This window comes from Myotis davidii, unplaced genomic scaffold (assembly GCF_000327345.1).
Source record: "Myotis davidii unplaced genomic scaffold, ASM32734v1 scaffold332, whole genome shotgun sequence".
Classification (NCBI taxonomy): domain Eukaryota; kingdom Metazoa; phylum Chordata; class Mammalia; order Chiroptera; family Vespertilionidae; genus Myotis; species Myotis davidii.
Genome location: NW_006285779.1, coordinates 7996211 through 8022489, shown reverse-complemented (window position 1 = coordinate 8022489; position 26279 = coordinate 7996211). Strand labels below are relative to the sequence as shown.

General features: G+C 44.1%; 1 protein-coding gene across 17 annotated transcripts in view; it reads right to left on the bottom strand.

The window, feature by feature from the left end:
* SORBS1 (sorbin and SH3 domain containing 1) overlaps positions 1–26279 on the bottom strand; it is a 196897-nt gene that overhangs the window by 104107 nt on the left and 66511 nt on the right. For 7 of the 17 annotated variants that reach the window (XM_015559393.1, XM_006756633.2, XM_006756634.2 and 4 more), the window contains exons 3-6: positions 6028–6082; positions 3982–4050; positions 1613–1708; positions 78–206 (exon numbers count right to left, since the gene is read on the bottom strand). In XM_015559393.1, the coding sequence (XP_015414879.1) occupies positions 78–206; positions 1613–1708; positions 3982–4050; positions 6028–6037 (304 nt within the window). In that variant the 5' untranslated portion in view covers positions 6038–6082. Of the gene's footprint in view, positions 1–77; positions 207–1612; positions 1709–1856; positions 1991–3981; positions 4051–6027; positions 6083–26279 lie in introns of those variants that run through there. The other 10 variants (XM_006756636.2, XM_006756643.2, XM_015559396.1 and 7 more) reach the window with 5 other exon arrangements.

The window sequence follows — 26279 nt, the reverse complement described above, 5'->3', positions numbered from 1 at the left end:
AATCAGGAAGCAGCTGATGAATCTGTGCCCTTCCCATGTGACTTGAATACCTGCCCCCAGTCGCAGAGGTGGCTCACCTGGTTTGCTTTCGTATTGTGGGCTTTCCTGAGGGCTCACAGGGCTACTGCTTGGGGTGTCCCTGTAGGAGGATGAGGCCCGGAGAGTCACGGCTCCCTTCCCAGTGCAAACTTTTGTAGGATCCATGTCTGAAAAGGAAAGATCCAAAAGGGAGGACTGAATGCAAAGCTCCTAGAGGATTAAGCAACAGTCAGCAAGCAACTTGTTACAGCTGGGGGATGAGATGAACCTGGGCACAGCCGCACAATCTTATGGTCAATGAAAATTAATTTGTGGGTAGTGGAGAGGAATGAACCCCATTTTCAGAGGTTTACCACCCATCATGAGGTTAGGGGGAAATGGAGTATATGTATGTTACAATTATCAGCTGAAGACTTTTCAAAATGAAAGCGGGTTTATTTCTTTTATTAAATGAAGTGTAGGTTGGTGAGCAGATGTCTGACCAATTAGTAAGGCTCAGAGTTTATGAAAGATTTCTCGTTTCCAGACCATCCGTCTTAGAAAAGCTCTAGGCACATCAGGAATGCAGTGGTTTTCTGCAGAGAATCACTTCTCTGGTGGGAAAAGGAAAAGAAAACCTGCACGAACAAGTCAGGACCCTGAAAAGATGAGACGGGATCTGCTGCCTGGGCAGAAAGACCAGGGGTGAGAGGGCCTCGCATTCCAACTTAATGAAGAAAATTCACACCAAAGGAAGGACAAGGAATGCCAAAGCCTTCCCTGAACAGTGTGCGCGGCACCCAGCCGCGCCGTCACTGGGTCCCGACCTCTCCGCAGGTGACAATGGCCTAATAACAGGCCCGGGTCATCTTTCAGAATCGCACTGAGAAGGGTTTCAAAACAGGCTTCAAAAGAGCTGGCTGCTCACCCTCCGAGAGTCGGCCCGGGAGGCGCCGCCAACGCAGAGCACAGCCCTAGCAGGCGCACGTGCTCACGCTTCTTTCTGTGTGGCCGAGCTGAACTGAATTCCACAGCACAGCTGGGATCGCTGACCTAAAATCGTCAAGCCTGGGATTATGAGGTCAAGTTTAAGGTGGGCAGTGGACAGGATGGGGGCTCAGACATCCACCTCATTCCCAGGCCTGTGCCAGGCGGAGAGAAGCAAAGCCTCTTTTCCAAGTTCAGCCCAATTCAGAGGGTCCCTGTGCGGCCACATGAATTCTCCGGGAGACTGGAGTTCTAAATAAAGTACCGGGAGCTGGAAACCCCTAGGGAGAGGCTAAGAAGTCCATGTACCTCAGACCTGCACAGAGTAGATGCTTAGCCTCTGGGTGACCCTTCTCCTAAAGAGGGGAAGGGGCACAAGGTAGCTGTCAGTTTGTCTCTGGACTGGCTGGCTCACGGAAACACACACACACACACACACACACACACACACACACACGAATGAAGAAAGGAAACCAACCGAGGCAGTGAGAGGAAATGGCTCCTAAGCATGCAAGGATTAAGCCTCCAGTCTTTGTTAGAAGGAAAGAAGAAACACCATGCATGATCTGCTAACAATTAAAAGAAGAAACCAACCCAAGGAAGGTACCTGGAGGGAGTACTAGGCCTGGAGAGCTTTTCACTGTCTTCACAGGAATTATTTTAACAGCAGAAATAGAGCGTGCGCGTGAGGGGTCGGTGGTTGCTGCAAACACAAAAGGGTAAATGGTGCCTACAGGAAGGACACTGGGAAACGCTCAGGCAGTTGAGGGACTCGGCAGGGACAATAGGAGGAAGTCGCCCACATGAAAAGAACACTAGAAAGAGCAGTAGATGCAGTGATTTGAAATAACCTGCTTTCTCTCTTTAGAGTTCTGTGCCAAGACGGCAGAACCCTCCCTCCTACCGGTGCCCGCGTGCAGTTGGTCAGTGTCTCTGTACCTCCTGCCACACCAGGAACTTGCCAAGAGTTAGAGATGCAGATGGCCTGGCAAATAGAGGAAGGGGAGAGAATCAGGGTCCAAGGGGCCCCTGAAAGAATGCTGGGGTGTCTGTGCTGGGTTGGGGGTGGGTGCGCTCCGAGAAGGAGAGCTATGGCTCCGGCCCCAGGTGAGTGGAGGAAGGAAAGGGACCCGTCTGTGAGTTGCCGGGTTCCTTCAGCCATCACAACTGCTTCCACAGAATCGTACCTTCTGGGGTCCTGTGCCTCCTCTGACAAGTACAGCCCTCTGTCCCCAAGCAGACCGGAACCCCCATCTGTCAGGCAGCAGATGGTCTTGCTGCAGCCCACCCTTTCTCGGGCAAGAGGTGGCCAAGTGGCCAAGTGCATATTCAAGACTCAGGGCAGCACCGAAGCGCGCAGCCCGGGATCTGACACCCGGCTGAGCTTTTAGACCGGGATACTCGTGGGGCGCGGCCAGGGCTGCACGTGTGAAGGTGCAAACATGCTTTCGCAGCAATCCTATTTATTCACTGCTCTCTAAGACCAGCTGGGAGACTGGCTGGTGGGAGACTTCTGTTATGTTACCATTTCCAGAGGAAGAAGCCAGAGGCTCAGAGAGCCGCTCAGAGTCACCCAGCTTCACTCAAGGACAGAGGCTGAGGCTAGCGTTCACTGTCCCGGCACTGGGTTCAGGGACCTCCTCGGGCCACCAGGATGACCTATGGTTGCATCTGCCTCCTCTTCCCAACCAAAGGTGATTTTTACTGAAGAGGGAGCAGAAACCACCTCCATCTGCCGCCCTCCCCCCGCTCCCCTGGAGCCTCTTCCTTAAGCGAATTCACAGGGACCGTGTTGCTGGCACCACAGGCTTTTTAAGCATCAGAGCCCATCCTCTCCATGCTCCTCACTGGAGGACTGAACCTTCCCCTGGAGCCACTCCACAGGCACCGCCCTTCAACATCCCCTGATGCAACTCCGCCTGATTGTCCAGGACCCCGAGAACACGGCCCCACACCCTGAGTACAGGAGGGCAGCCAGCAGGGAGGCAAGAACAAGCTGGCAGCAGGACACCTCTTGCCAGAGAAAGCGCCCCAAACCACCACCCCACTCCCCACCCCTCTACTCTCTATGCCTTCCCTCTCCGGCTCTTCCTTCTGACTTTGCATTTGGCCTTGTTGAAAAAGGAATACTTGGCTAAACCAGCCTAAAATTACAAAAGCCAAACACATCAAACTCTGAAGTTACTTAAATGCCCAATGATAGGACTTCCGCCCTCCCTCTCTGATACCGTAAAATTTAGTGGGGTGAGCATGGAGAGAACCACTGGCACCCAGACTCTGAAGCAGGAATAAATACTGCAGATCATGCAATGCCTGTGTTTTCTAGTCACACCCATGAGGACAAAGGACCTCCTGAGATGTCTGAACCTTATCACTCCAACCCACCCCTCGCTGCAGAAGAGCCACGGGAAGCCCCACTGCCTGCTACCTGGGCAGCCACATCGAGACATTCGGGATGAGAGATGACAGGGCAAATGGGACCTCAAAGGTCATCTTATCCATCACTCATTTCGCACTTAAATCTTTCATCCTAGAATTTTTAAAAACTGAAAATATGAGAGGATGTGCATGAAATGAATGCCACTGAAATCATTTATTTCAGCAACAAAGGCTCCTGCCGCAGGGTCAGGGCTATGAAGGTGAAATGCCAGTGAGGAAAACTTCAGGCTGATAAATGCCATATGCAGAGGCAGGAGGTACACCTCGGTCTGTATATTTGATCTGTTATTTGAAACACCCTGTGAGCAGGAGGCAGTTTTTAATAAGTCACCTCACAGTGGGAAGCAGCAGCCTCAGACTCCTGAGATACAAGATCATGCTCACGGTTTCAGAAACTCAGTGTGGAAAACAGGGCTCCAGTAAAGGGCCTGATTGGACCATGACTATTCCCACTGGGCAGGTGGTCCCGCCCTGACACCCTGCTCCTTCTAGAAACTCTTCCCAGTACCAAGCCGGGCTTCCCTTTAAAAGCCTTACCTTTGTCCTGCCCATTGCTGCCTGGTGCCAACCCGTTCACCACGGCTTTAGAAGCGCCAACGTCACATTCTGGAGAAAGAAAGAAGCATGAGGCTAGGGATGAGGTCTCCCCAACATTTGTTGAGTCCCACCCGGTGGGAGGAGCTGGGGACGTGGGGGCTGCTCAGGCCTGGAGATGGGCCCCCTTGGGTGTCATGGGAGAATTCGGAGAACTGTGTGTTGTCTGGACCAGGAAAGGAGGCAAAAGCTGCTTTCATGCTGCTCTGTCCACCAGAGGTTAAAACAAGTGTTTCCCACAGAACTGCTTTCTTCCTAATGATCATTTTTAATAGCGGCCTATTATTCCCCATGTAAATACACAGCATGAACCTAGAGAGACCCCACCTTTATGTGGGTGGTGTTTTTGTTTTCTTGGAATTAAGACAGAAATTCCCAAGAGTGGAGTTGTCAGGTCAGAGGGTCCAGACTTTTTGGACTCTGGCTGTGAAAGCCTCCTTCTAGCACCACCTGAGAGGGAGAAGTAGGGAGACCTCCCACAGGCACTTCCACACCCTCGCCCTCCGGCCCGGTCCTCCCTTCCTACTTCCTCTGCCCTTATTTTGCCAGGAATAGGTAGCAATGCCAGTTTGGGCTAATTTTGATATTAGAAGAACAAAAACTCTTTAGACTGCAGAGCCAAAGTCTGAAAAAATGATAACAAAAACAAAAAAGCATTACAAAGCAGGAGCTGCTGGCAGTACCTGAGCCCCTTGGAGGGAAAAGGTGTGCAGAGTCATGTATAACAAGAGCACCGAAGGCATCAGGGGCCAGTCCCTCCCCTCCCAAGGAGGACATCGGAGCTGGGAACCCATGGACGGAAGACCAGTCGAGCCTGGCGCCAGGTACTCAGTACTTAGGGAGCAAGGCCTCACTTAATCTTCATACAATCCTAATGGGTTGGTGCTTCTAGGATGTCTGTTTTACGGAGAATGCAGAGAAGGGTCCACCACAGGCCCAAGGTCACACCGTGGTACCTGAGGAAGCCAAGTTGTGGCCCTGAGCTATCCCACCCAGAGCCCTCCTCAGTCCTAAGCACACACTGTTCGTCCAGTTAGGACCTGGCTAAAAAGGCACTGTATGTAAATACGTGGAAAGACTTGTTTCTCATCCTCTGAGATTTCTGGAACATGCTAGAAATAACTCAGGATTGGGACACCCTTGAATAAGCTAGCCCTTTGGTCATCCCCCTCACCCTCACAGCCTACAGGTCATGGGAGGCTCCAGGCAGGCCGGTGGCCGAGGCAGGCTCAGTGGCCGAGGCGGGCCCAGGAGCCGAGGCGGGCCCAGTGGCCCAGGCGGGCCCAGTAGCCGAGGCGGGCCCAGGGGCCGAGGCGGGCCCAGTGGCTGAGGCAGATAGGTCTTAATCTCCAGATGGAAACTTCTCTGCCTCAAACTCTTGGCTGCACAATAAGCAGGGGCTTGTTCCATTCCCCGTCTTCCCTAGCCTATGCTTTCCACACCATATCTAAATGCAATATACTCAAAACTGGTCATTTGTGTAGGTCTTGATTTTTACTACCACATGCACAGCAAAGGGGGAGCACACTGCTCCGTCAGCCTGGATGAAGTAAGTGTTAGATTAGCTTGCACCCAGGGGCAATTATAGTCCATTGGTTTCTTTTTGCTGTATTCACTGGGATTAAGAAATGCCACCGAGGTGTATATATGTCAAAATTTATCAAATTGTATACTTAATAGATCCACAGTTTACTGTATGCCAATTATACCTCCATAAAGTTGTTAAAAATAGAGACAAAGGAAGCTATTACAAAGATGAGGACACATGCATGTAAAGTGTATAGCACAGTTCCTGTCACGTGGTAGAGAATAAATCCTCAACAATGCATGTGATGATAGTGATGATGACGATTTATGACAAAGCTCTGGCACTTACCCAGGTCTCAAAAATAAAAAATGTAGTTGGAACCTTCAGAGTAAGTAAGAAATCTGGGTAAACTGCCCAGTTTTGTAGATTTGTCGAGAAGAAAAGGGTTTTAAATGACTTACCAGAGCTCATGGTGGTGACAGGACAAGTCTTTTGCAACTGGGGCTCGGCACTGCTCTGCAGAAAAACAAAACCACACAATGAAACCGATGAATGGCAGGTTCAAGATAAGTCCCTGTGGCTCACATTGAAAAGGAAAAAACAACACGTACATCCTTGATAAAACAGAGCTGAACCAGGAGTCAACGTGGCCAAGCTTCTGGTCTGCTACGTACTAACATGACCACAAGCACACCACTCAACCACCTTGGCCACAGTTTTGTTGTCCGTACTTGATTTCAATACTATGCAAGGTCTCTTCCAGCTCTAATCCTATATAATAAAACCCTGATATGCAAATTGACCAAATGGTGGATCCATGGGTCACTATGATGCGCATTGATAAAACCCTGATATGCAAATTGACCAAACAGTGGATCGATGGGTCACTATGATGCGCATTGATCACTAGGGGGCAGATGCTCAAAGCAGGAGCTGCCCCCTGGTGGTGAGGGCACTCGCACAGGAAGAGGGCCACTCAGCCAGAAGCCAGGCTCACAGCAACCTTTGGGCCATGCACCGGGCCTCTAGTATTAGAATAAAACCCTAGAGTTACATGAGTGCATATGGGTCATGGAGAGGGTGAAGTTCGGAAAGAACCAAGTTTTAGGAGAAAGGTGAAATCACAATATTATTGGAGGTTAATAATAACAACAAGAGCAGCAGCAATAAATATGGCTTATAAGGCACAGGGAAATGTTCAAGATGCTTTAATTATGTTAATTCACTTGATCCTCACAATGACCCTACAAGGCAAGCACTAACACTGTGTTGGTTCATACAAATGAGGAAACCGAGGCGCAGAGAGGTGAACAAAGAGTTGCTACTGGAACCCAGACAGGCTGAATTGAAAGCCCAGGCTCTTAGGCACTGCACTCACCACTGACACTCAAATGAATAACCCTCTCAGTATGGTCTCATCACCAGTAATGTCACTAGTTTCTTCTTTCCTAGAACTTCATGTAAATGGTATCATAGTGCATGTAATCTTCTATATAGCTTTTCTTGCTCTGCATAACACAATTTAGCATTTAGCCACATATATGTGGGCCTATTTCTGGACTTCATTCTGTCCCACTGATCTGTCTTTATGCAATAACTCACTGCCTTGTTTATTATAGCTTTATAGTAAGTGTTGAAATCAGGTAGCATGAGTCTTCTAACTTCGTTCTTTTTCAAAATCGTTTTGGCTTTTCTAGGTCCTTTGCATTCTCATATAAAGTGTAGAATCATCTTTCAACTTTTACCAAAAACAAGAACAAAAACCTGCTGGAATTTTTATTGTGATCATTCTTTAGTAAGAAGGTCAAGATATGGTCTGAGGCTCTGCACAAGGAGACAAGCTTTCGTTTCCTTTCTAACATGGGCACCTGTTTCCTTTCTAGGTGGCTGCCTTGCTGTCCTTGGAATTGACCGAGTAGAATGCTCAAGGCAACAAGCAAATCACTCCAAGTCCTGTGCAGCCCAAATCAACACGAACTTTGCCTCCGTCACTGTCAATACACCTGAGACGACCCATGACCTTCAACAGCCCCCTTAGATCATTCTCTAAGCGGTGGAAACATCTGTTCTCTCAGTCAAGGAGCATAACCTGTGTTCTGAACGCCCCAGTGGTTTCCAACCCTGGTTGATAATACATCAATTTGCTTCCCAGGACCAAAAGGGCTGTGGTGATAGCATCCAAACATTTTCATGTAAAACTTTATTTTGGTAATCAACTTTTTATGTTAAGGTTTTATTTATTTAGTTTTTAAAGCATTAGTTAAGAAATGGTATTATTCAACCACAGAGCTATCTTAACAGAAAAGAACTTTTATTCCTTTATAGTCCTTCCTACCTTCATTTATTTGTATAAATAGCATTTACATAGTTGTAACCATATGTCTGGGCAGTTTTGTGTTCTAACTTTTAAATTAAATATTTCATGAACATTTCCTGAACTTCTACAGTCATTAAGCCCATCATTTTAGTGGCTATATAATATTTCATAGTATTAACATGCCATAATTCATTTATCAATTCCCTCCATATTATTTAGTTTAATTCATCTTAATTTTATAAATAAGTACATAGCACAACAGCATTCTTAGGCAAGGGAGGAGATGAATGGAAACATTCTATGAACCAAACACAAAGGATGCCTCATCTCACACACAATGAGTGATCACTGTCATATGTGGGTAGCCCTTTGCACATTTTATATTTAATATAGATTCTGGTGATTTCTGAGTGTCAGCCCCTCTTACTTACAGACTAATCTTAAGTACACGCGGTCGGGCTAATATCCAAAATACTATCCATCACTTTGCCACAACATCCACCACCACAGCAGACATCAGCTAAGGCAGGTTCTGGGACGCCCCTCCCTGTGCCAGGAGCTAACCATGCAATGGCTGGATTGTAAGAAGCTGGAAGAGAATGGGCCCAGGCTGGTAGGTAAGACACTATTTTGATATTTTAAGAACTAGTATGACAGTAGGTGTCAATGACGATGCATAGGTGAGTACCAGCTCTGCACACAAAGACTTTTGGGGGAGTAGGTTCTGCTGTTGTCACTTGGTGATTGATTGAATCTGCAGCAGGTGACACAAAAGATGCAGTGGGCCGTTTAAAATAAAAACTGTAGCAAGAATGGCAGTGGCAGCTGTGCCAAGGATGGCGCCCAGGGTCCAGTCCTCGCCAGGGGTGGCAACAGCAGTGACACCCTATCCAGACTATTCAAGAGCCCGAGGTTGGCTCCCATTCCAGCCAACTCAGCCTCCTTGATTTCCTGCCCTGTTCTGAGTGCCATTCCCCAGCCTCCCATAAACTCAGAACTACCTGAGATCTTGCCAATAAATCCCTTTTCAATGGGAGTTGACCAGAGGTGGTTTCTGGTCGTTTGCAACCCAAAAACCCTGACCAAGAAAGATGAGGAAGAGGAGGGCATCTCTAAGGTTTCACTGGGAGAGGAGAACCTTCATCCCTCTGCAGTAAGACCAGCCAGAGTCGAATCCCACGTGGCTCAGCAAATGGTTTTGTCAGTGAAGATGCATCCGGAAGCTGCACAAACTGAGCCTGACCAGAAGAACGCCAAGAGCTTTTTGAAAGTCATAATCCAGTCCTGGCTGTTTATTTAGACACTAGAGGCTTGATACACAAAATTCATGCAAGGGGCTCGGCCCTCGCAGCCCCGGCTTCATCCGGAAGGATATCTGGTCTAATTAGCATAGTGTGCTTTTATTATTATAGATAGTACAGGCTATTACAATTATATGTAGAATGTGAGAGTTTATTTTACATAAAAACCTGTGACATTTAATATTTGTTTTAAAACTAAGCTGTAGAGAGCTGATTTGGTTGTGAACATGATGGCAACTCTTTGGAATTTCTCCCATGTGTCCCCTCCAAGGGGTAAAAGCCAAAAAGATGACCAGTGCCAACTAGTGACAAAACCGGACAGCTATTCCCCTAATGCATTGCAGGAACCTACACAGTATCACAGCTTGAGTGGGGCCAGTAAGGGTCCAGCCACCATTCCACTCCTTGGGCCATGGGACCTACCATACTTGGTCAAAGCATTGCAGCATCCACACAAGCATTCCACCAGAAGAACAAGATGTGAAGTAGCCAGACTTGTTAAGAATGCGTCTGGATAATTAACAGTTCTGTATGGTCCCTCCCTCACTCCACCACCCTATAATTCTGAGATGACACAGAGTGAATAATTACTGAAAAGCAGAAGTTACCATATACCCCTGCTTCCAGCTGAAATAGGATCCAATAACTAAATATGGGTTTTTGTTGGGGAAGGAAAGAAGGTCCTTATATGGGTGGTTCAGGGATATGTGACTAGGGAGGAATTGAGTTTGCCTGTAAAAGTGAGTTCAAGGTCCAGCAAACGTTTGAAAGACAATGAGCCTTTGGTTGACCTCTCCACACAGCATGCTCCAGCTTCTCCTATGCACTGCGGTATTTTGCCTCCACGAGCGCCCCCTATCCCTCCCCCACCCCCACCCCCCACAAACACAGGACTGTAAGTTACAGGAATGGAGACCCTATGTCATCCTCAGGAGCAAGGATACAGTGGGTGCTCAATCATGAACTTCGTCCTTGTCTCTATTTAGCCTTCAGAACCTACTTTGGAGTCTTATCTTCAAGATAACCAGACCCTCCTTAACTGCCCCGCAGCTGCTTAAAAGGAAGCTGGCTCCCTAACCGACCTCTGGTTAAACTCTAGCTTTGAAATATAATCTGGGACTTGATATAGTTGTTGCTACTTCCAAAGGCTTGAAAAGCATAGGGACAGCTCACAGAGCCTTGCTGCTTTAAACTCTGCTCGTCCACCAGCAAAGCCACGCTTCTTCAGTTTTTCAATACCTCATCCTCTTCTCAATCTCTATTAATGTAATTTCTCTCCAAATGCACTCTCTACGTAATTGGAGAGGTTGCAGAGGCTCCTCAGAAAGCCAGAAAGGATAAAACACTGTGTTATTAACACTTCTTTGCGTGGGGAGGAAGTTAGGATAAACTCTACCCTGACTTTAACTTCAGTCTGGAATCCCATAGCACAGTTGGGGGCTCAGAACACAACAAACACAATCTTTCTGTGAAAAGATCGATGCTTCTGGAGAGGGAGTAATAGGCAAACACACCAGAAAGGCCACCCCCCGCGTCCTCCCATTTCCTCCTGGAGTCCCTCCAGCACAGTTTCCGTTCTAACCAATTATCTGAAATGGCCTTCAGAAAGGTTTCCAGTGCACACACGGCCAAGCCCAATGAATTCCGCGCTGATCAGGGCCTCGCTGACCTTTCCACCGAACTGAGGACAGTTAACTCCTTCCTCCGCCCACAAACGCTCTCTGGTCCTGATTTCTAAGTGTCACTGTGGACTGGTTTACCTTGGGCCATCAGTATCCTCCCTCTAGAAAGGGGCGTCTGTGGTTCTTCTAGGAGTTTAAGAGCTAGAGGGCCCTGAGTTGGTGGTCGTCATTCCTTTCCAAGGACATACTTGCTCCCTGAGGATTTCATCTGGAATATTAGAACCAGAGGATCCATGCAGGTTACATAGCCCATTTTCATGGTTTTCCATTCATATCAGGAGGTTCCATGAGCCTCTTCAGGCCAGAGTTCAGGCGCCCGCCCACCCACTCCCCACCTTTCACTTCAACCAGGGCAGCTGTCCTTTTACCAATTCATTCATTTATACTTCCTGAGTTTTCCTTGGATAAATGGGTTCTGTGGCTACAAAAAAAGTTTGTAAACCAGAAAAATAATCTTCCCCTTGTTATTTAGGTGCAAAACCAGATTCAGAAAAAGTTTCCCTTTGTCTTGCTTTATACTCCTCCTATTAAGCCCACTTTCCTATCTCTCCTCTAACTTCCTCAGGCCACCTTTGGCCACCTGACAACAGAATCTGAATTCCAGATGAGAATCAGCCCTCCACAGCTGACGGACTGGACAGTGTCATGTTCCCTTTTTGATAATGCCTCATAACTCACCAAACAATGCAAAGTTCTGATGATAAACTACTAGGACCAGCCAAGGCCATCACCACCTCTCCCCACCTTCCTCTCCCAGTCTCTGCTGCTCCAATCAGGCCTCATACACAAAACCTACCAGACAGTCAGCACCTGCAGGCAGGACAGTGTGTTGCTTACCTCTATCCTAACATCTAGTAACGCACCCAGCACAGGGTCAGCACCCAACTAATATTGGTGGAGAGAATACCTGTCCCTCACATGTGTCTGAGTGCACTAATTTCCTCTCTTTCCTCTGCCACCCCCTCCATCCAAAGTGGGTAAGTTGCCTAGTCTTGTCATCTCTTCCATCTTCATGACTCATCCCAGCCACCTCTGCTTTTCCATCCACATGTTCACCATTCTATTCCATCACCTCATTCCTAGGCCATTACAATAGCCTAAAAAGGCTCAGAATCACCCTTATAGTCCAGTACTCCCACATTCTGCCTTCAGCAGCGAAAGAGGTCCTGGGTCAGATTTCAATGGGGAAGAAACATCTACTGGATCCCTATGAGCTCAGAGGGGTTGGCTGGGCAGTACAGGACAAAAGGAAAAAAGGTGGTGAAACTCCTAGGGAAAAATAATGTATCTAAATCACAGATCCAATGATACCATTCAAATAACATTTCTTTTAAAAAAATGTTTTTATTGATTTGTTAGAGAAAGAGGAAGGGAGAGGGATAGAGAGATGGAAACATTGATGAGAGAGGAATATCATTGATCAGCTGCCTCCTGCACGCCTCCTACTGGGGATTGAGCCCACAACCCAGGGATGTGGCCTGACTGGGAATCAAACCAGCAATCTCTTGGTTTCTGGGTTGATGCTCCAACCCATGAGCCACACCAGCCAGGCTGGGTAATACCCACCGGCTGGGCTGTGAGCCACACCAGCCAGGCCAAACAGCATTTCTTTAGCAGCTACTATGCATCTAGGATAGTGTCTGGCCTAGAGCAGTAGTTCTCAACCTTCTGGCCCTTTAAATACAGTTCCTCATGTTGTGACCCAACCATAAAATTATTTTCGTTGCTACTTCATAACTGTAATGTTGCTACTGTTATGAATCGTAATGTAAATATCTGATATGCAGGATGGTCTTAGGCAACCCCTGTGAAAGGGTCGTTCGACAACCAAAGGGGTCACGACCCACAGGTTGAGAACCGCTGGCCTAGAGGACACCAACATGAATCAGACACAGCTGTTGACTCTGAGGCTATCACAGTTATAGGGAGGCAGACATATCCTATTGAAACATAACATGATGGGTATCCCTTCTGCTAGCAATCTGACCTACGTGTTACAGGAGCACAGAAAGAAAAGGAATGAATTCTGCATGGAAAATAGAATCAAGGAATGAATAAACCCTAACATTTTTAAATGTTCAATGACATACCTTCTAAAATCACCTCAAATGTCACACTTTTGGAAATACTAGTCTAAAACATCAAGTCCAAACTTTGTAATGTACCACAAAACCCTGTAAGGTGAGGTTCCAATTACTTTTCAATCTCATTCCCCCCATACACTCAATAAGCTCTAAACTCCACGTATTCCACATTTGTCATTCCTACTGAACAATGACAAGATTTCTCATTTCTGAATCTTTGATCTCCTTGTTACTTCCACTTATGCCCTTTCTCGAACCTTCGCAAACTTTAAGGCCAATCCCAGTAGCCAGATCCATTTGCCCCACAATAGTAAAGGTTTTTATTTTGATTTAGTTTTGTTTTTAAATCTCCATTAAAATTCATGGTGATAAGAAACTCATTTTAATAAGACCTATTTATAATCACAGGATTCAGGTCCAAAAGGCTGGTGACCACTGATTGGGCTAGAAAGTTAATTACCAATAAATTTGCAAGTATTTTTTACCTTTTATACCTAAATGGAGCCTTTAAATCAGCATACGAAGTTGATTCTGCCAAGAAAATTGCCAGTGCCCTGCTGGTATGGCTCAGTGGTTGAGTGTCAACCTATGAACCAGGAGGTCATGGTTCGATTCCTGGTCAGGGCGCATGCCTGGGTGGCAGGCTTGATCCCCATGAGTGTGTAGAAGGCAACTGATCAATGATTCTCTCTCATCATTGATGTTTCTATCTCTCCCTTCCTCTCTAAAATCAAAAAATATATATTTAAAAGAAAGTTGCCAACAACCAAAATACAGCCCAAAATAGCTTCAAGTCTTATGAATGCAGTATTATTTGCACTTCAGACAATTTAGGAGATAGCCTGTAATCATTTATTATTTATATATTAACAGAGGTTTAATATTCTTACTTTACAGTGCATTCATACTTATTACCAAGAAAAAAATTTAAAAGGCATGAAGAAATCATTCCCAGAAGAAAAAATGCAAACAACAAACAGATCTATGAGAAAATGTTCACTTAACCTGATTAATTAAAACCAAAAAAAGATTCAAATAATGACTAACCATTTTTCCACTTCTTAAACTAGTCCACAAATTTAAAAACATTAATACTCAATGTGGACAAATGCAGAGACGATGGCCTGTTCCTTACAGCAGTGCCACTGGAACTGTTTGCAGCACACGGCATCAGGAGCTGTGCTCCTCTGACCCTTTCTGCATTAGGGGCATCGAGCCTGAAAAAGAACCGCATGACAATAAAGCTACGCAGTCAGAGAAGCTTGCCACAGCTTTATTAATAATCCTGAAAACCTAGTAACACTAGTATTGAGTGACAGCGAACTAGACCAATTACATGGCCAGCCCCCAACCCCCTGTGTGGGCTGTTGAATAGTTCTGAAAATAATGGCTATATGGACCACGCAACATGGGAAAAGACTTCTTATCATAAGATTAGGGGAATAAAGCAGGGTGTAGGTCTGTATGACATTTGTGATTATAATTATGTAAGAAACAACACATATGCATATATTTGAAAGGAAATATGCCCAAATCCTAGTAATAAGACGATAACATGGAATTACTGGTAACTTTATTTCATTCATATTTTCCAAACTGTGTGGAACAAACACAGACAGGCCCAGAATCAATAATCCCTGAGCTCAGGTCCTTTTATAAGGTAGTTATAATACATTTCTTTTTTATTGAAAGGTAATTTCATACCTAGCATTTGATACCCAATTGTGTAATCTTTAGAACTTTTGAGAGAGAATTCTAGGAGACAAGCTTAAAAATGCCACTAACAACCTTGTCCATCAGAACATGGCGGCCCGCGTGGTGTCATCTCCCACAGAACTAATGGCAAATACCCCAAATGTGGAATTCCAGCATGGATCGCCAGTGACTGCTTTTGTTTAACGAAGCCAAGCTACTCCCACGCGGTGTCTTATGAGGACGGGGCAATAAAACAACAAGAATGTTCAGCCAGATTTCCTAAAGAAGCTATCACACCAAAAGGTTTTGTCTTAAAATAGTCAGCAGAGTCTGCCAGGTGACAACACACAGGACCCCATGGCTCCCTAGGCCCACTCACTGCCAATTCCCTGCTCCTAACCGGCTTCATGGCATTCCAGAGCCCTGAGCTCCTTCCCAAACTCTTTATATGTACAACTCTGGGCACACAAGTTTCTTAAACATGCATTGTTAACCCAGAAAGTCTTAAATACAAAAACTGGCCCATTTGTGTTTCCCAAATATGGCTGTGTCTACAGAGCCCAAACAAAGCTGTCTAATTGCAGCATCCAGGACATTTGGAACCTCCACTTAGACAATCTAGATAATTCAAACCAGGGCAGATTCCCAAATTCATCAGATAAAAGCAAAGCATTTTAGCTCTGTTTAAATTATAAACACATAACCTCAAACTATTAAAGGCAAGCCCTGGGTAGAGGTGATGTCTTCCTTCTGAAGCGGCCACCACACAGTGTCTACCTGTGGAGAAAGCATGAGTAGAAGCATTCTGGATTCTCAGGAGAGTTAACACTGGGCCATAGGCTACAGTATAAGCAAAGGAGACTGAGATGTTACTGTGTGCGGCTGGAAAAAAATCTGAAAAGGGGTCTGTTAGAGCTTGAGAGTGGGAAAGAAGGGTAGGTTTGATATGGCAGGAGAGGTGTCCACTCTCGCAGACAGACCACAGTTCAACTTTTAACCACAAAATTCCTAAGGCTATGTTTTACCACATCATGTATCATACAGACATCTGCAGTGCAGGCCCATACCATGCTCAGGAATGCGGGAACAGAAGTTCCATTCAGTGAAAGGACTTAAATACCTCAGTTCATAATACTGGCTTATTCAGGAATTGCTTGTTTTCTTTAAGAAGTTTTGAAGTTTTACTGAAAGTGTACTAACCTCGCAAAAAGCCAACATGAAACACTGAAAACATTATCTTTTCTAAGGAGGCCTCTCTTCTTGGTGGCATGTATTTAATAACTGGGGTGGAACACACACAGACAGGCCCAGAACCAATAATCCCTGGGCCCAGGCCCCTGCGGAGGCCTGGCTGTAATACACATGAGACCCCGGCTCCACCACTCAGCGAGTTATAGTACATTAGCCACCTTTCTCTACTCCCGTCATTGGATCTTGCACTGATTTTAGGCAATTTTTTAAAATATAAGGTAAAAAGACTGCATCCAAAATTTGAGAATACAGTGCAAATTTCTGAAACAGGTTTTCTTCAAAGTAAGTTAAAACCACTAAAATATTCAATAAAGTGCCAAGCTCATAGCAAACATTCAATAAAAATGTATTTTTAAAAATAAATCTACTTGTCTCTCAGACCAGACGATGGAAATAGGTTGGCATCTATTATACATTTATATACTAATAAATAAAAACTTTATATGTATGCCTTTATATACATAAACACACACTTGCTCTATGTGTATCCAACTATATCAATAATCACTTTGAACACCGATGGTCTACATGCATCAATTAAAAGACATTGTCAGGATGAATCAAAAAACAAGACTCAGCTATATGTTATCTGTTAGAAACCCACTTTAACTATAATGACACATATGATGAAAAAATAAATGGAGAAAAATATAGCATGCTAATAGTTGGAGTACGTGCTTAGTGGCTTTGAAAAAACAAACAAAACAGGGTGAAAAGAACTGGGTTTGAATCCAAGCTCTGCCAGAGCCCGGAGCCCCTTCACCAACTCTTTATATGTAGGATACAAAGTTCTATTTTTTGCCAGGGCTGTGCAAATTGGGAAATCCTGTAATTCCTCAGCCTCAGAGCTTATTTTAATTAAGGGAATTAATAATACCTAAATTAATAAGGTGTTTCTAATGTTAGATTTAAAAACATATGAAACACTGTAAATTGCTGTATTATAAAAGAAAAGTATTCTAGCTAAGAAGGTGCTGGTCCAGTCCTAATATTTTTGTTTACTGCTTTAACAGACTGACGAATATAACCACTGTGTGTCTTATTGTGAGGTTGACATTACCAGCATTTACCTGTACAAAATCCAGGCTTTACCCACTGAAGTGGCATCTAAGAACCAAGACATCCATCTCTGTCTCCGCCTTCCTACGCAAAGTCAGGCAATGAAGGACACTCAATAATGGCAGCAGGATGAACCTTGAGGACATTATGCTCAGGGAAATAAGCTAAAGAGTATATGATTCCACTTATATGCGGTAGCTATGGACTCAAACTCAGAGCCAGAAAGTAGACTGGTTGCCAGGAGCTGGGGGCAGGGGGAGAATGGGGAGTTATTGTTGAATGGATATAGAGTTTCTGTTTTGCAAGATGAGAAGAGTTAAGGAGGTGGATGGTGGTGGTGGTTGCACAACAATGCGAATATACTTAATACCACTGAGCTGTGTGTTTAAAAAATAGTTAAGATGTTAAATGTTATGTGTGTTTTACCGAGAGAGAAAGAGAGAGAGAGAGAAAGAGAGAGAGAGAGAGAGAGAGACGGACTTCAGAGTTGCTATCTCTTTAGGGTCAGTCTTGAGGAACCAAACCATTCCCATGGGGCAGCATTCTGTGCAAGGCCCTGTGCTCATGCATAGAACACAGATTAACCATCTCTTCGTTTCCTAAAGGCTCACTGAAGAGTCTTGCAGGAGCCAGCAGGAAAACTGAGATACAGACCCCGGCGCTGGCTTCCGATGCTGCGCTCTTTCCACTGAGCCTCCCTCACACAAGGAGGCAAAAAACAGTCCCTGCCTGAAGTCTGTTCTGAGAATAGACAGGCCTAAAAGGGAGACATGAGTAATTTTAGGGGACATTTTTATCCAGCTGTGGTAATGAAACAATCCAAGTTATCAACCAAGGTAAGACATGGTGCCTGCCCTCAAAGATCTTAGATTCTAATTGGGGAGAGAAGACAAGCAGCCTCAAAACCTGGACGAATCACTGAAGACAGCACGGAAGTCTCTGCAGACTGCCCTCTGCTGCAGGGTGTGCCCACCAGGAGAATGCCACACTTCAGGACCTACCTGCAGAAGACCTGGGGACATGCTGACAAAAGCACCTTTTTCTGGATGGTAAAGATCCCTGTAGGTCTTATGATATTAACTTCTATATAGAGAATGTTCATTGGGGGAGGTTAAATTAAACTGAATAAGCTCTCACACGGAATTTTCTAACAGCCTTTAGGAAATAATGACACCCATCAACATCCCTTAACCCACAAATACCTTTACAAATGTGTAGAGCAGCAGTGCTCAACCTGTGGGTCACGACCCCTTTGGGGGTCGAACGACCCTTTCACAGGGGTCGCCTAAGACCATCGGAAAACACATATATAATTACATATTGTTTTTGTGATTAATCACTATGCTTTAATTATGTTCAATTTGTAACCATGAAATTGGGGGTCACCACAACATGAGGAACTGTATTCAAGGGTCGTGGCATTAGGAAGGTTGAGAACCACTGGTGTAGAGGAACTCTAAAATAAATCAAACTTGGAATTCACAGCTGCTGCTCTGTCATGTGCTGGATGCATGATTTGAGATTGGTCAGTTAACCTTGCCAAGCCTCAGTTTCCTCATCTATAAAATGGGAATAACAACACCCAATTTCACTGTTACGGCGAGCCCTAGATCAGGTCAAGCACATCAAATGCCCATCGTAGTGTTAGAAAGTGCTCAACAAACCGTAGCTGCTTTCAGCGTGATCCGCAGCAGCAATAGTGTCTGAGGCTCAAAACCTTTTCATCCTCAGCTGGTTCCTCTGAGTAGCTGCAGATGTTTTTTTTCAACTATAGCCCCGCTCTCCTTGCAAGAGCTTACTATACCTACTTCCTCTCTCTCCTGAAGTTACATGGCCTGTCTTTCCTCAATAGCACAATCCCTCAGTAATTCAACTTCCCATAAGAAGCAAAGAAATGTGTCCACTCTTGCTCCAAATAGTTAACTCTCATGGACATTACTGGCTAGGTGTCACTTGATTTACATCTATAACTTACTGTCTTCCGTGTCTTTGGCTATTAACCAGCTGTTCAACTGCAGTTGCCAAGATTTCCAGGTAGTGCTTGGTACACAGCAAAGAAGAGACCCAAGTCCAATTCCACTGGTGGGAAGGAGTTGTATTAAAGAGTACACGGAGGTACCGTTGGCTAGATCGTGTGCACAGGCCACAAGATGGCTTTGAACACAGGCAAAGGCACTGTGCTTGCCTCTGTCAGGCCAGAAAACCCAAAGTAAGTTCTTCAGAAGGTTCCTGATTCAAGATACATCAGGCTGAGGCATGCAGGGTGAACTACAGAGGTGGGGGCACCGGGGCAGGGCGAGCATGCGAGCTGAGGCCAGGCCAACAGAGAGGGCATTGATGCCCTGTGATTTTTATCAGAACCCCCTGCCCCCCACTCCCCAACCCCACCTGCTAAAAAATTTATTTCAACCACATGCACCCTTCTCTACCCAGGAAAGAAGCGCCCAGCAAACTCGTTTTGCCCATTTGGCTGTGAAAAGCTCCACCAAAGCCTTGATTACAACAACCACAGCTGACAATTTCTGCATTTGTCTTGTCTTGCTTATTTGTAGCAAAAATTGCTGCTCAGAGAGAATTTGATTTTCTGAGCTTACTGCTGAAATCTCATTCTGCCACTTTTGCCCATAGTGAATCTTTTTTCTGTCCAATTGTCTTGGGTGGCTGACAACATAAAATTATCAGAAAATAGAAGGTGTCAAAAATCCCTTAGAACTCAAAGAAGCTTACTAACTAGAGACACTACAATAGCAACCACTAAAATAGAATAAAAGATGACAGAATCAGGGATGTTTAAGATCATTTTCAAACTGTTGTTAAAGAGAGCAGTTCTCCACATAAAATGACCCTGTCTTCCCAATTCACAGAAATACAGCATAAGACACTGGAAGAAAAGAACTATGTATTCAATTAAAGTTATTGTAGGAAGAGGGGGAATAGTTTAATGACATTGAGGTCCTGATTAAGAGAATATTAAATCTCCACACTCAACTCCATCAGCAAAGAGTTCTAGTTGTTTAGGCAGTGACGCTACCACTGTGAACCCCAACGTGGGAAACGGGGATTAAAACAGCACCGACTTCCCCGCTGGGAGAAATAATGGGCAGAGCATTTACCCAGGTAGCACACAGTAAGAGCTCAATAAACAGCCATGTACTGACATAATTGGTTTATTTCCCATTTGTCTGGTTCTAATTCCAAAAATGAGGAGAGTTGGAGGCAGGTGGAAATCGTGGTTAATAAGAGGCTCTAATTAGTCACTGTTTTACTAGGATTTTGTTGGGGGAGGCAGGGCGCTGCCAGGAATGAAGGCTTTTTGCCTTGGGCAGAGAAAGCACGAAACTTGCAGTGACCCCACCCAGCACCGCATGTGCACAGAACTCTGCAGGTTACAGAACAGCAGTGCCCTTGGCTGTCTGCAAAACAGGTTGGAAGGGAAGCAAGAGATGGGGGGTGGGGGGGAGGGCAGAGAAGAAAGAAAAAGAAATGCATTATGTCTTTATGAAGGTTTCATGTGACCAAAGGGCTCAGAGCATCATAGAATTTCAGGGCTGGAAAGGGCCACAATTTCTAAATGTTATCAGCCTTGAAGTCCTGACATTGAGATGAGAAAATGCAAAATCCAGGCATACATTCTCCCTGAAACAGAAAGAACCGCACCCTGCCAAGCCCTTCCGACAGGACAAGGGGGGCAAGCCAAGTCGGCAATAGATGGTACACCGGCTGCACCTGTGGTCCTGCTGTGCTTTCTAGAAGCTAAGCTCCCTGAACAGGCGTTTGTGACGGTTTGAGGTTGTAAGTCACAGGACAATATTATTCTAAATTGCTTTTTAAAATTTTGTTGTGACAGTCTCTTCCTTCTATTAAAAAATGCAAGAAATTAAAACTGAATTCTCATAACATTTATAGTAAGTCCAAATGTCTCTAAAACTAAGGTCTGAAATCTTACATATGAGTACAAAGTTGGGGAATAAATGGCTTTCTCCTTTTTAAAAAATAAATCATTAATTTAAGGCAAGTTCACCATCACTGCCCTTTGGTGCTTCTGAACTCATTAATTCATGCAATGAAAGTTCACTAAATATGAGGCATTGAATAGTGGGTCTTCTCACTATTTAAATTTATGGCTACATCTTACATATCTGGAACTCAAGGCTTCAAAAATTCTAACAGGGATATGACTACAGAGATGGGAAAAGAGAATAAAAGTCCCATACAGCAATCTCTCCTGTCATTTAAGTATGCTACAAAAATCCTTCATAAATATGTAAATTTAAAACTCTTGGGCGGGTTCCCAGTCTTCTTAAAGGAAGCTTTGGTGTTCGTGGAGTTTGCTGAATATATTACATTTCTGGAGGACATGCAGTTTAAGAGCGTATAATTATAGACTTTCTTCATATCTGTTTAATAATAAAGGTGCAAAAATAAATAAGGTTTTCTCCTATAAAAATGTAATGTCTAAGTAAATACATGAGATTATGAGGGAGAAAAACCTAAAACATGAGTTTAACACTCTAAAAACAGAAATGAAAAACACTTGAACTCTCAGCATGGTGATGAAGCATTTCAAATTCTCATCTGCTAATATCACAGCTCTAAAACCTAACTGGCAATTCAATGCAGAGAATCAGGTGCAGCGGGGCCTTGGGTAGCAGGAAACCCCGGATGACTATGCAGTTTGCCAGCAGGTTCTGCTACCCGGGCAAGTCCACCAGTGAACAGGAACAGAAAATCCCAGTGACTCTAAGGTACATGTATGTGTGATTTAAAATACTCATGTTCCTACTTCACTGCCGGTTACACCAAAGTACTTGTATGTAAGTACTTTGTGCTTGTATGTAAGGTTTTACACCGAAGAGAAGGGAGGCTCAGGAATGTGCCCTGACTCTGACCAGATGAGGACTAGCTGGGAAGGCCCTTTTTTGGAGTCACCCAGCAATCAGCATTTACTCATTGAACACTGGACAAGCAGCCGAGTTCTTCCAATGGGGTGCCAGATGGGGAAACCCTTCCCAGGCCACTCAACTCTGCTCCCTCATTAAATTCAGAGTGAAACCAGCTGCCGGGAAAGACGGAGGGTGACCCAGCTTTGGCCCTGGAAATTCCTAGCAAAGAAAATAAATGGAGTGCCTGGGTCACTCGAGCTCATAGATCACAGTGCTTGAAGGGATATTTCAGGCAATTAATTGTACGGAAGATACAGAAACCTCCTTAGAGTGTTGCTCTGCTTCTGGCTGGAAATAAACTGTGGTTTCTCTATAGGATGTGTTATGTTGGGTCCACATTCCAGTCCCCTGGGCCCTCTGCCCTCAGGAGAGAGAGCAGATGGAGGAAGATAAGGTGGAGGGGTAGGGGTCCCCAAAGACCAGTAAAACCATGTGGATGAAGAATAGACCAGTGTTTCCCAGTCCAAACAATATTTCAACAGGAAAAAATAAAGGTCAACTCTTTACAAGAATTATTAAAATTATATTGATAGAAACATAAAATTCTTCGCTAAACAGAGGTTTAAAAGTTTTATTTAAATCTTATTTCATTCATTTCTTCTGTCCCTGAAATCTACACAAACGACTGATGATATTATATTTAAATGTAATGTTATGTGAAATCATTTTTAAAGTCAAAGAAATTTTGAGATAATCCAAGTGCTTGTCTTTCTTGTGTTCTGAATTGTTTCCTTGCATCTATATCTATAATACAGGGTACGGTGAGACACAAACTGACTCCTCTTTGGCCTTAATTTCAAAAGCCAAGAATGCTGCTTTGTGTTACTATGTGGTTAAAAGGTCCTAATAAAACCATCATTATCTTATTGTGGAGTGCCAGCTATTGTCCTTACTTTTATCTCCAAATAAGGTATATTTATTTATTGAATTAAATATTGATTTTAACCCTTGACATGGGGTGTCATCTTTTCATCCCTTTCCCTCCAAATTTAATAATTTCTTCCCAAGTTACTGTGTTATAAATTCACAAATGACTTACTAATCAATGTAAGTTTTCTTGCTGTGGATACTGAGAAAGCATCTTAAAGTACTTCTTGCTATGCTATTTCTAGTCAATGCTGATGAGTTGCAGAATTTAGAAAAGAGCACAAGCATTTTAAAACGTATTCTCACATGTGCCCTGCAACTGAGTTTTTAACTTATACTTCAATTTTCATCATAAGTTTGAATTCTCTGGGTTTACAAATATTTTCAATTCAGATAACAACTAAATCTTTGACAAGTTCTGCTCTCAGATATATTAACTGAGGAAGGGAGGGAGGGAGGAAGGCAGAAAGAGAGAGAAAAACATTGATGTGAGAGAGAAACATTGATCAGTTGCCTCCTCCTCCACCCAACTAAGCCACCCGGCCAGAGCTGCAGCACAACACTTTACACAAAGCTGGAAATGATCGTGAATTTGTTGCATTGCTTTAAATATAATTTATAATCTTGCACTGATAGTGTCAGAATTTCATTTAAGCAGGGAGACGGTTTTTCCTGTTTTTTTTTTCTCTCTCTCTGCAAAATGTTCACAGTGAATAAAACAATGTGCAAATGTAATCCCACTTGCAGGGCCTGCCAGACGTGACTGCTGTCCATCTGCACAGTCTGCCACCGGGTTCCAACACAAAGAATTCAACTGTACCCTACAATAAGGGCTATTTCACAGCACAATCCATAGTGACTATAACCTTAAACAAGGAATATATTTTGACTCTTTTGTTGATGCCATCTAAAGGACAAAGATTTATTTTTTTAATAACACAGGCTTTCATTTCTAACAGTCCATTAGCACTTTACCTTATCATATTAGTAAGGGGAAAGTTTTCATTTTTTATCACTCTTAACTTCTCAAGGTGTTTCCACTAAATAGAGTCTTATTAATTATTCAGCAACAGACAATACTTTCTTATCCAAAGAAATTGCAAAGGCAATTAAAATCCCCCAAATTCAAAAGTGGTTGCTGTTCAAGCATTAAACTCTTTTTAAAAATAATCCCTCTGACATGTCATTTCAGGAGTGTAGTTTTTAGACTTAATGGGTTTTATTTTTTAAAACATGTTTTAAAGTACAAAAGAAATATAAGCACAGGACTAAACATCTGAAAATTAAATAAAGAGGCCCATGATGTCACCACCTTAACCACCTCTTAATCTGTGGGACCAAACTTCCACAAACAGCACTCCTCCCCTGGTGAGCTTGTATCTGACTCAGGTAGCTACAAAGTATTCCGACTGTACCACTCTTCACCATGTAAACTTTTTTAATTTGGGGGGAGGGGGGACACATATTCAAGTTCTACTCCAGTGATGGCAAACCTTTTGAGCTCAGCGTGTCAGCATTTTGAAAAACCCTAACTTAACTCTGGTGCCGTGTCACATATAGACATTTTTTGATATTTGCAACCATAGTAAAACAAGACTTTATTTTTTTTCCAAAGACTTTATTTTTGATATTTATTTTATATATTTAAATGCCATTTAACAAAGAAAAATCAACCAAAACAATGAGTTCGCATGCCACCTCTGACACGCGTGTCATAGCTTCGCCATCACTGTTCTACTCATTTCTTTTGAAAGGTAGGCAAACCTGATTTCTTTCCCCCCTAACAATAAATAAAATACAACTACTGTTATTATCAAGAGCTCCCCAGGCACTATGCTTAGCATGTTATATATAATATTTAACCCAATAAGCTTATGCTGTATATACTGTTGCTACCAATTTAGAGAGGCAATGGTCCCATGGCTTCTCCAGGGTCATGTGACCAGTATGTGGTGGAACTGTGACAAAAACCAGATCTATCTGACCTTAAATCCCAGGCTCTTAACTACTACCTCACTACAAAGATGTGTCGTACAGTGCATCACCCTCCTGCTCATTTTTAAAACACCCTTTCCATTACACTCATTTTCACAGTTATTAAGAAAATGTACTCAAGAGATCATTCCACACGTTGACTCAGCCTTTGTGAAGTCTGCTTAGTGCCACACGCTGTGCTCAGTGCTAGGTCCAGAGATGAACACTTATTGCCCTTGAGGGACTTACAATCCAAGACCTGCTTAAAAGCAAGATAATGGGTTTCTGTTTTGTTTTGTTTTAATGCCACGTGATGCCTGGACAATATCTACCGCTGGCTGCTGAGAGTGACAGTGAACAGGAGCTCAGACCGAGGCCTACGAGCAGATACGAGGGGCCGCTCTGGTCCAGGAAAGGAACTGAGAGCTAGTTAAGAACGTCACATTGTTCACTTGGAGCCTTTCACAGCACAAATTCCAAGTGTAGAAAGTTTTAGTTCAAGGGGAGACATTAAAGGAGAAATATTAGTTTAAAGTAAAATTAAGTTTTGGAAAATTTGAAAAAAAATGTTTAAACCTTTTCATAGTTATGCTTTTGGGGTCAACCTCCACTCCCAAGTAATTGCGTCCAGCTGTCTACTCCCTTGACGTGACTCTTGCCAACTCAAGTAGCAAAGATATTCCACGTTCCAGTAAACACGCGGTTCTTTTTAGCCCCGGTAGGAGTGCTGGAGGGGAGCTGGAGGGAGTTTTCTGGCCAAGCTTGGGCTACAGTCTTCACAGACAGGCAGTATTCCCCAGTGTCCGGCAAGGCAGTGACAGGTAATCAAGGTGAGAGCACCATAAGAAATGGGTCAGTGTAGGTGGCTCATGATCATGAATGACCCCTTCTCCCTCCATCACTAACCCTTGACAATTCCATGCTTCCCTTTAATGAGAGGTCTACTGCCTCTCTCTACCCATGCCCTCACTTCTCCCTCAGAGGCATGGTGATCGAGAATATAGGCTCAATATCAGTTATCAGTTCCTCCACTTACTAGCTGTCCGACCTTGGGCAAGTGTCCTCATCTGTAAAATGGGTAATCACAGCATTCCTCCCATGTGGGATAGTATAGGTAAGCACCTGGCACAAAGACAGGCATGGTACAAGTGCTTGATAAATGAGAGCCGTTGCTCAGGACTCGGGGCACTCGCTGTCTAGTCCACTCTTTGTCCTACTTTATGTGACAGCTCCTGTATCGTGCGCTCTTCTGTAAAACAGGGAAAATTCTCTAAAGGGGGAGCCGAGCACTCCATTCATTGTGGCATTCTCTCTGCTCTTGGCAGTGATCCGCTCGAAAGCATGGTCAGAAAATGTTTTTGTTGGCTGGTGGTTGGTTTATCTAACTATGAGGGATCTTTAGAAACTTCCAGAAGCAAGAGACTCTCTTATACTTACTTGGATCTCAGTACCTTACATAGTGGAAAGTATTCAATAAAAATCATTGTCGGGTTTATTTTGTTATGAAGACCTTAGAAATAATCTGTACAGATGAAAAACA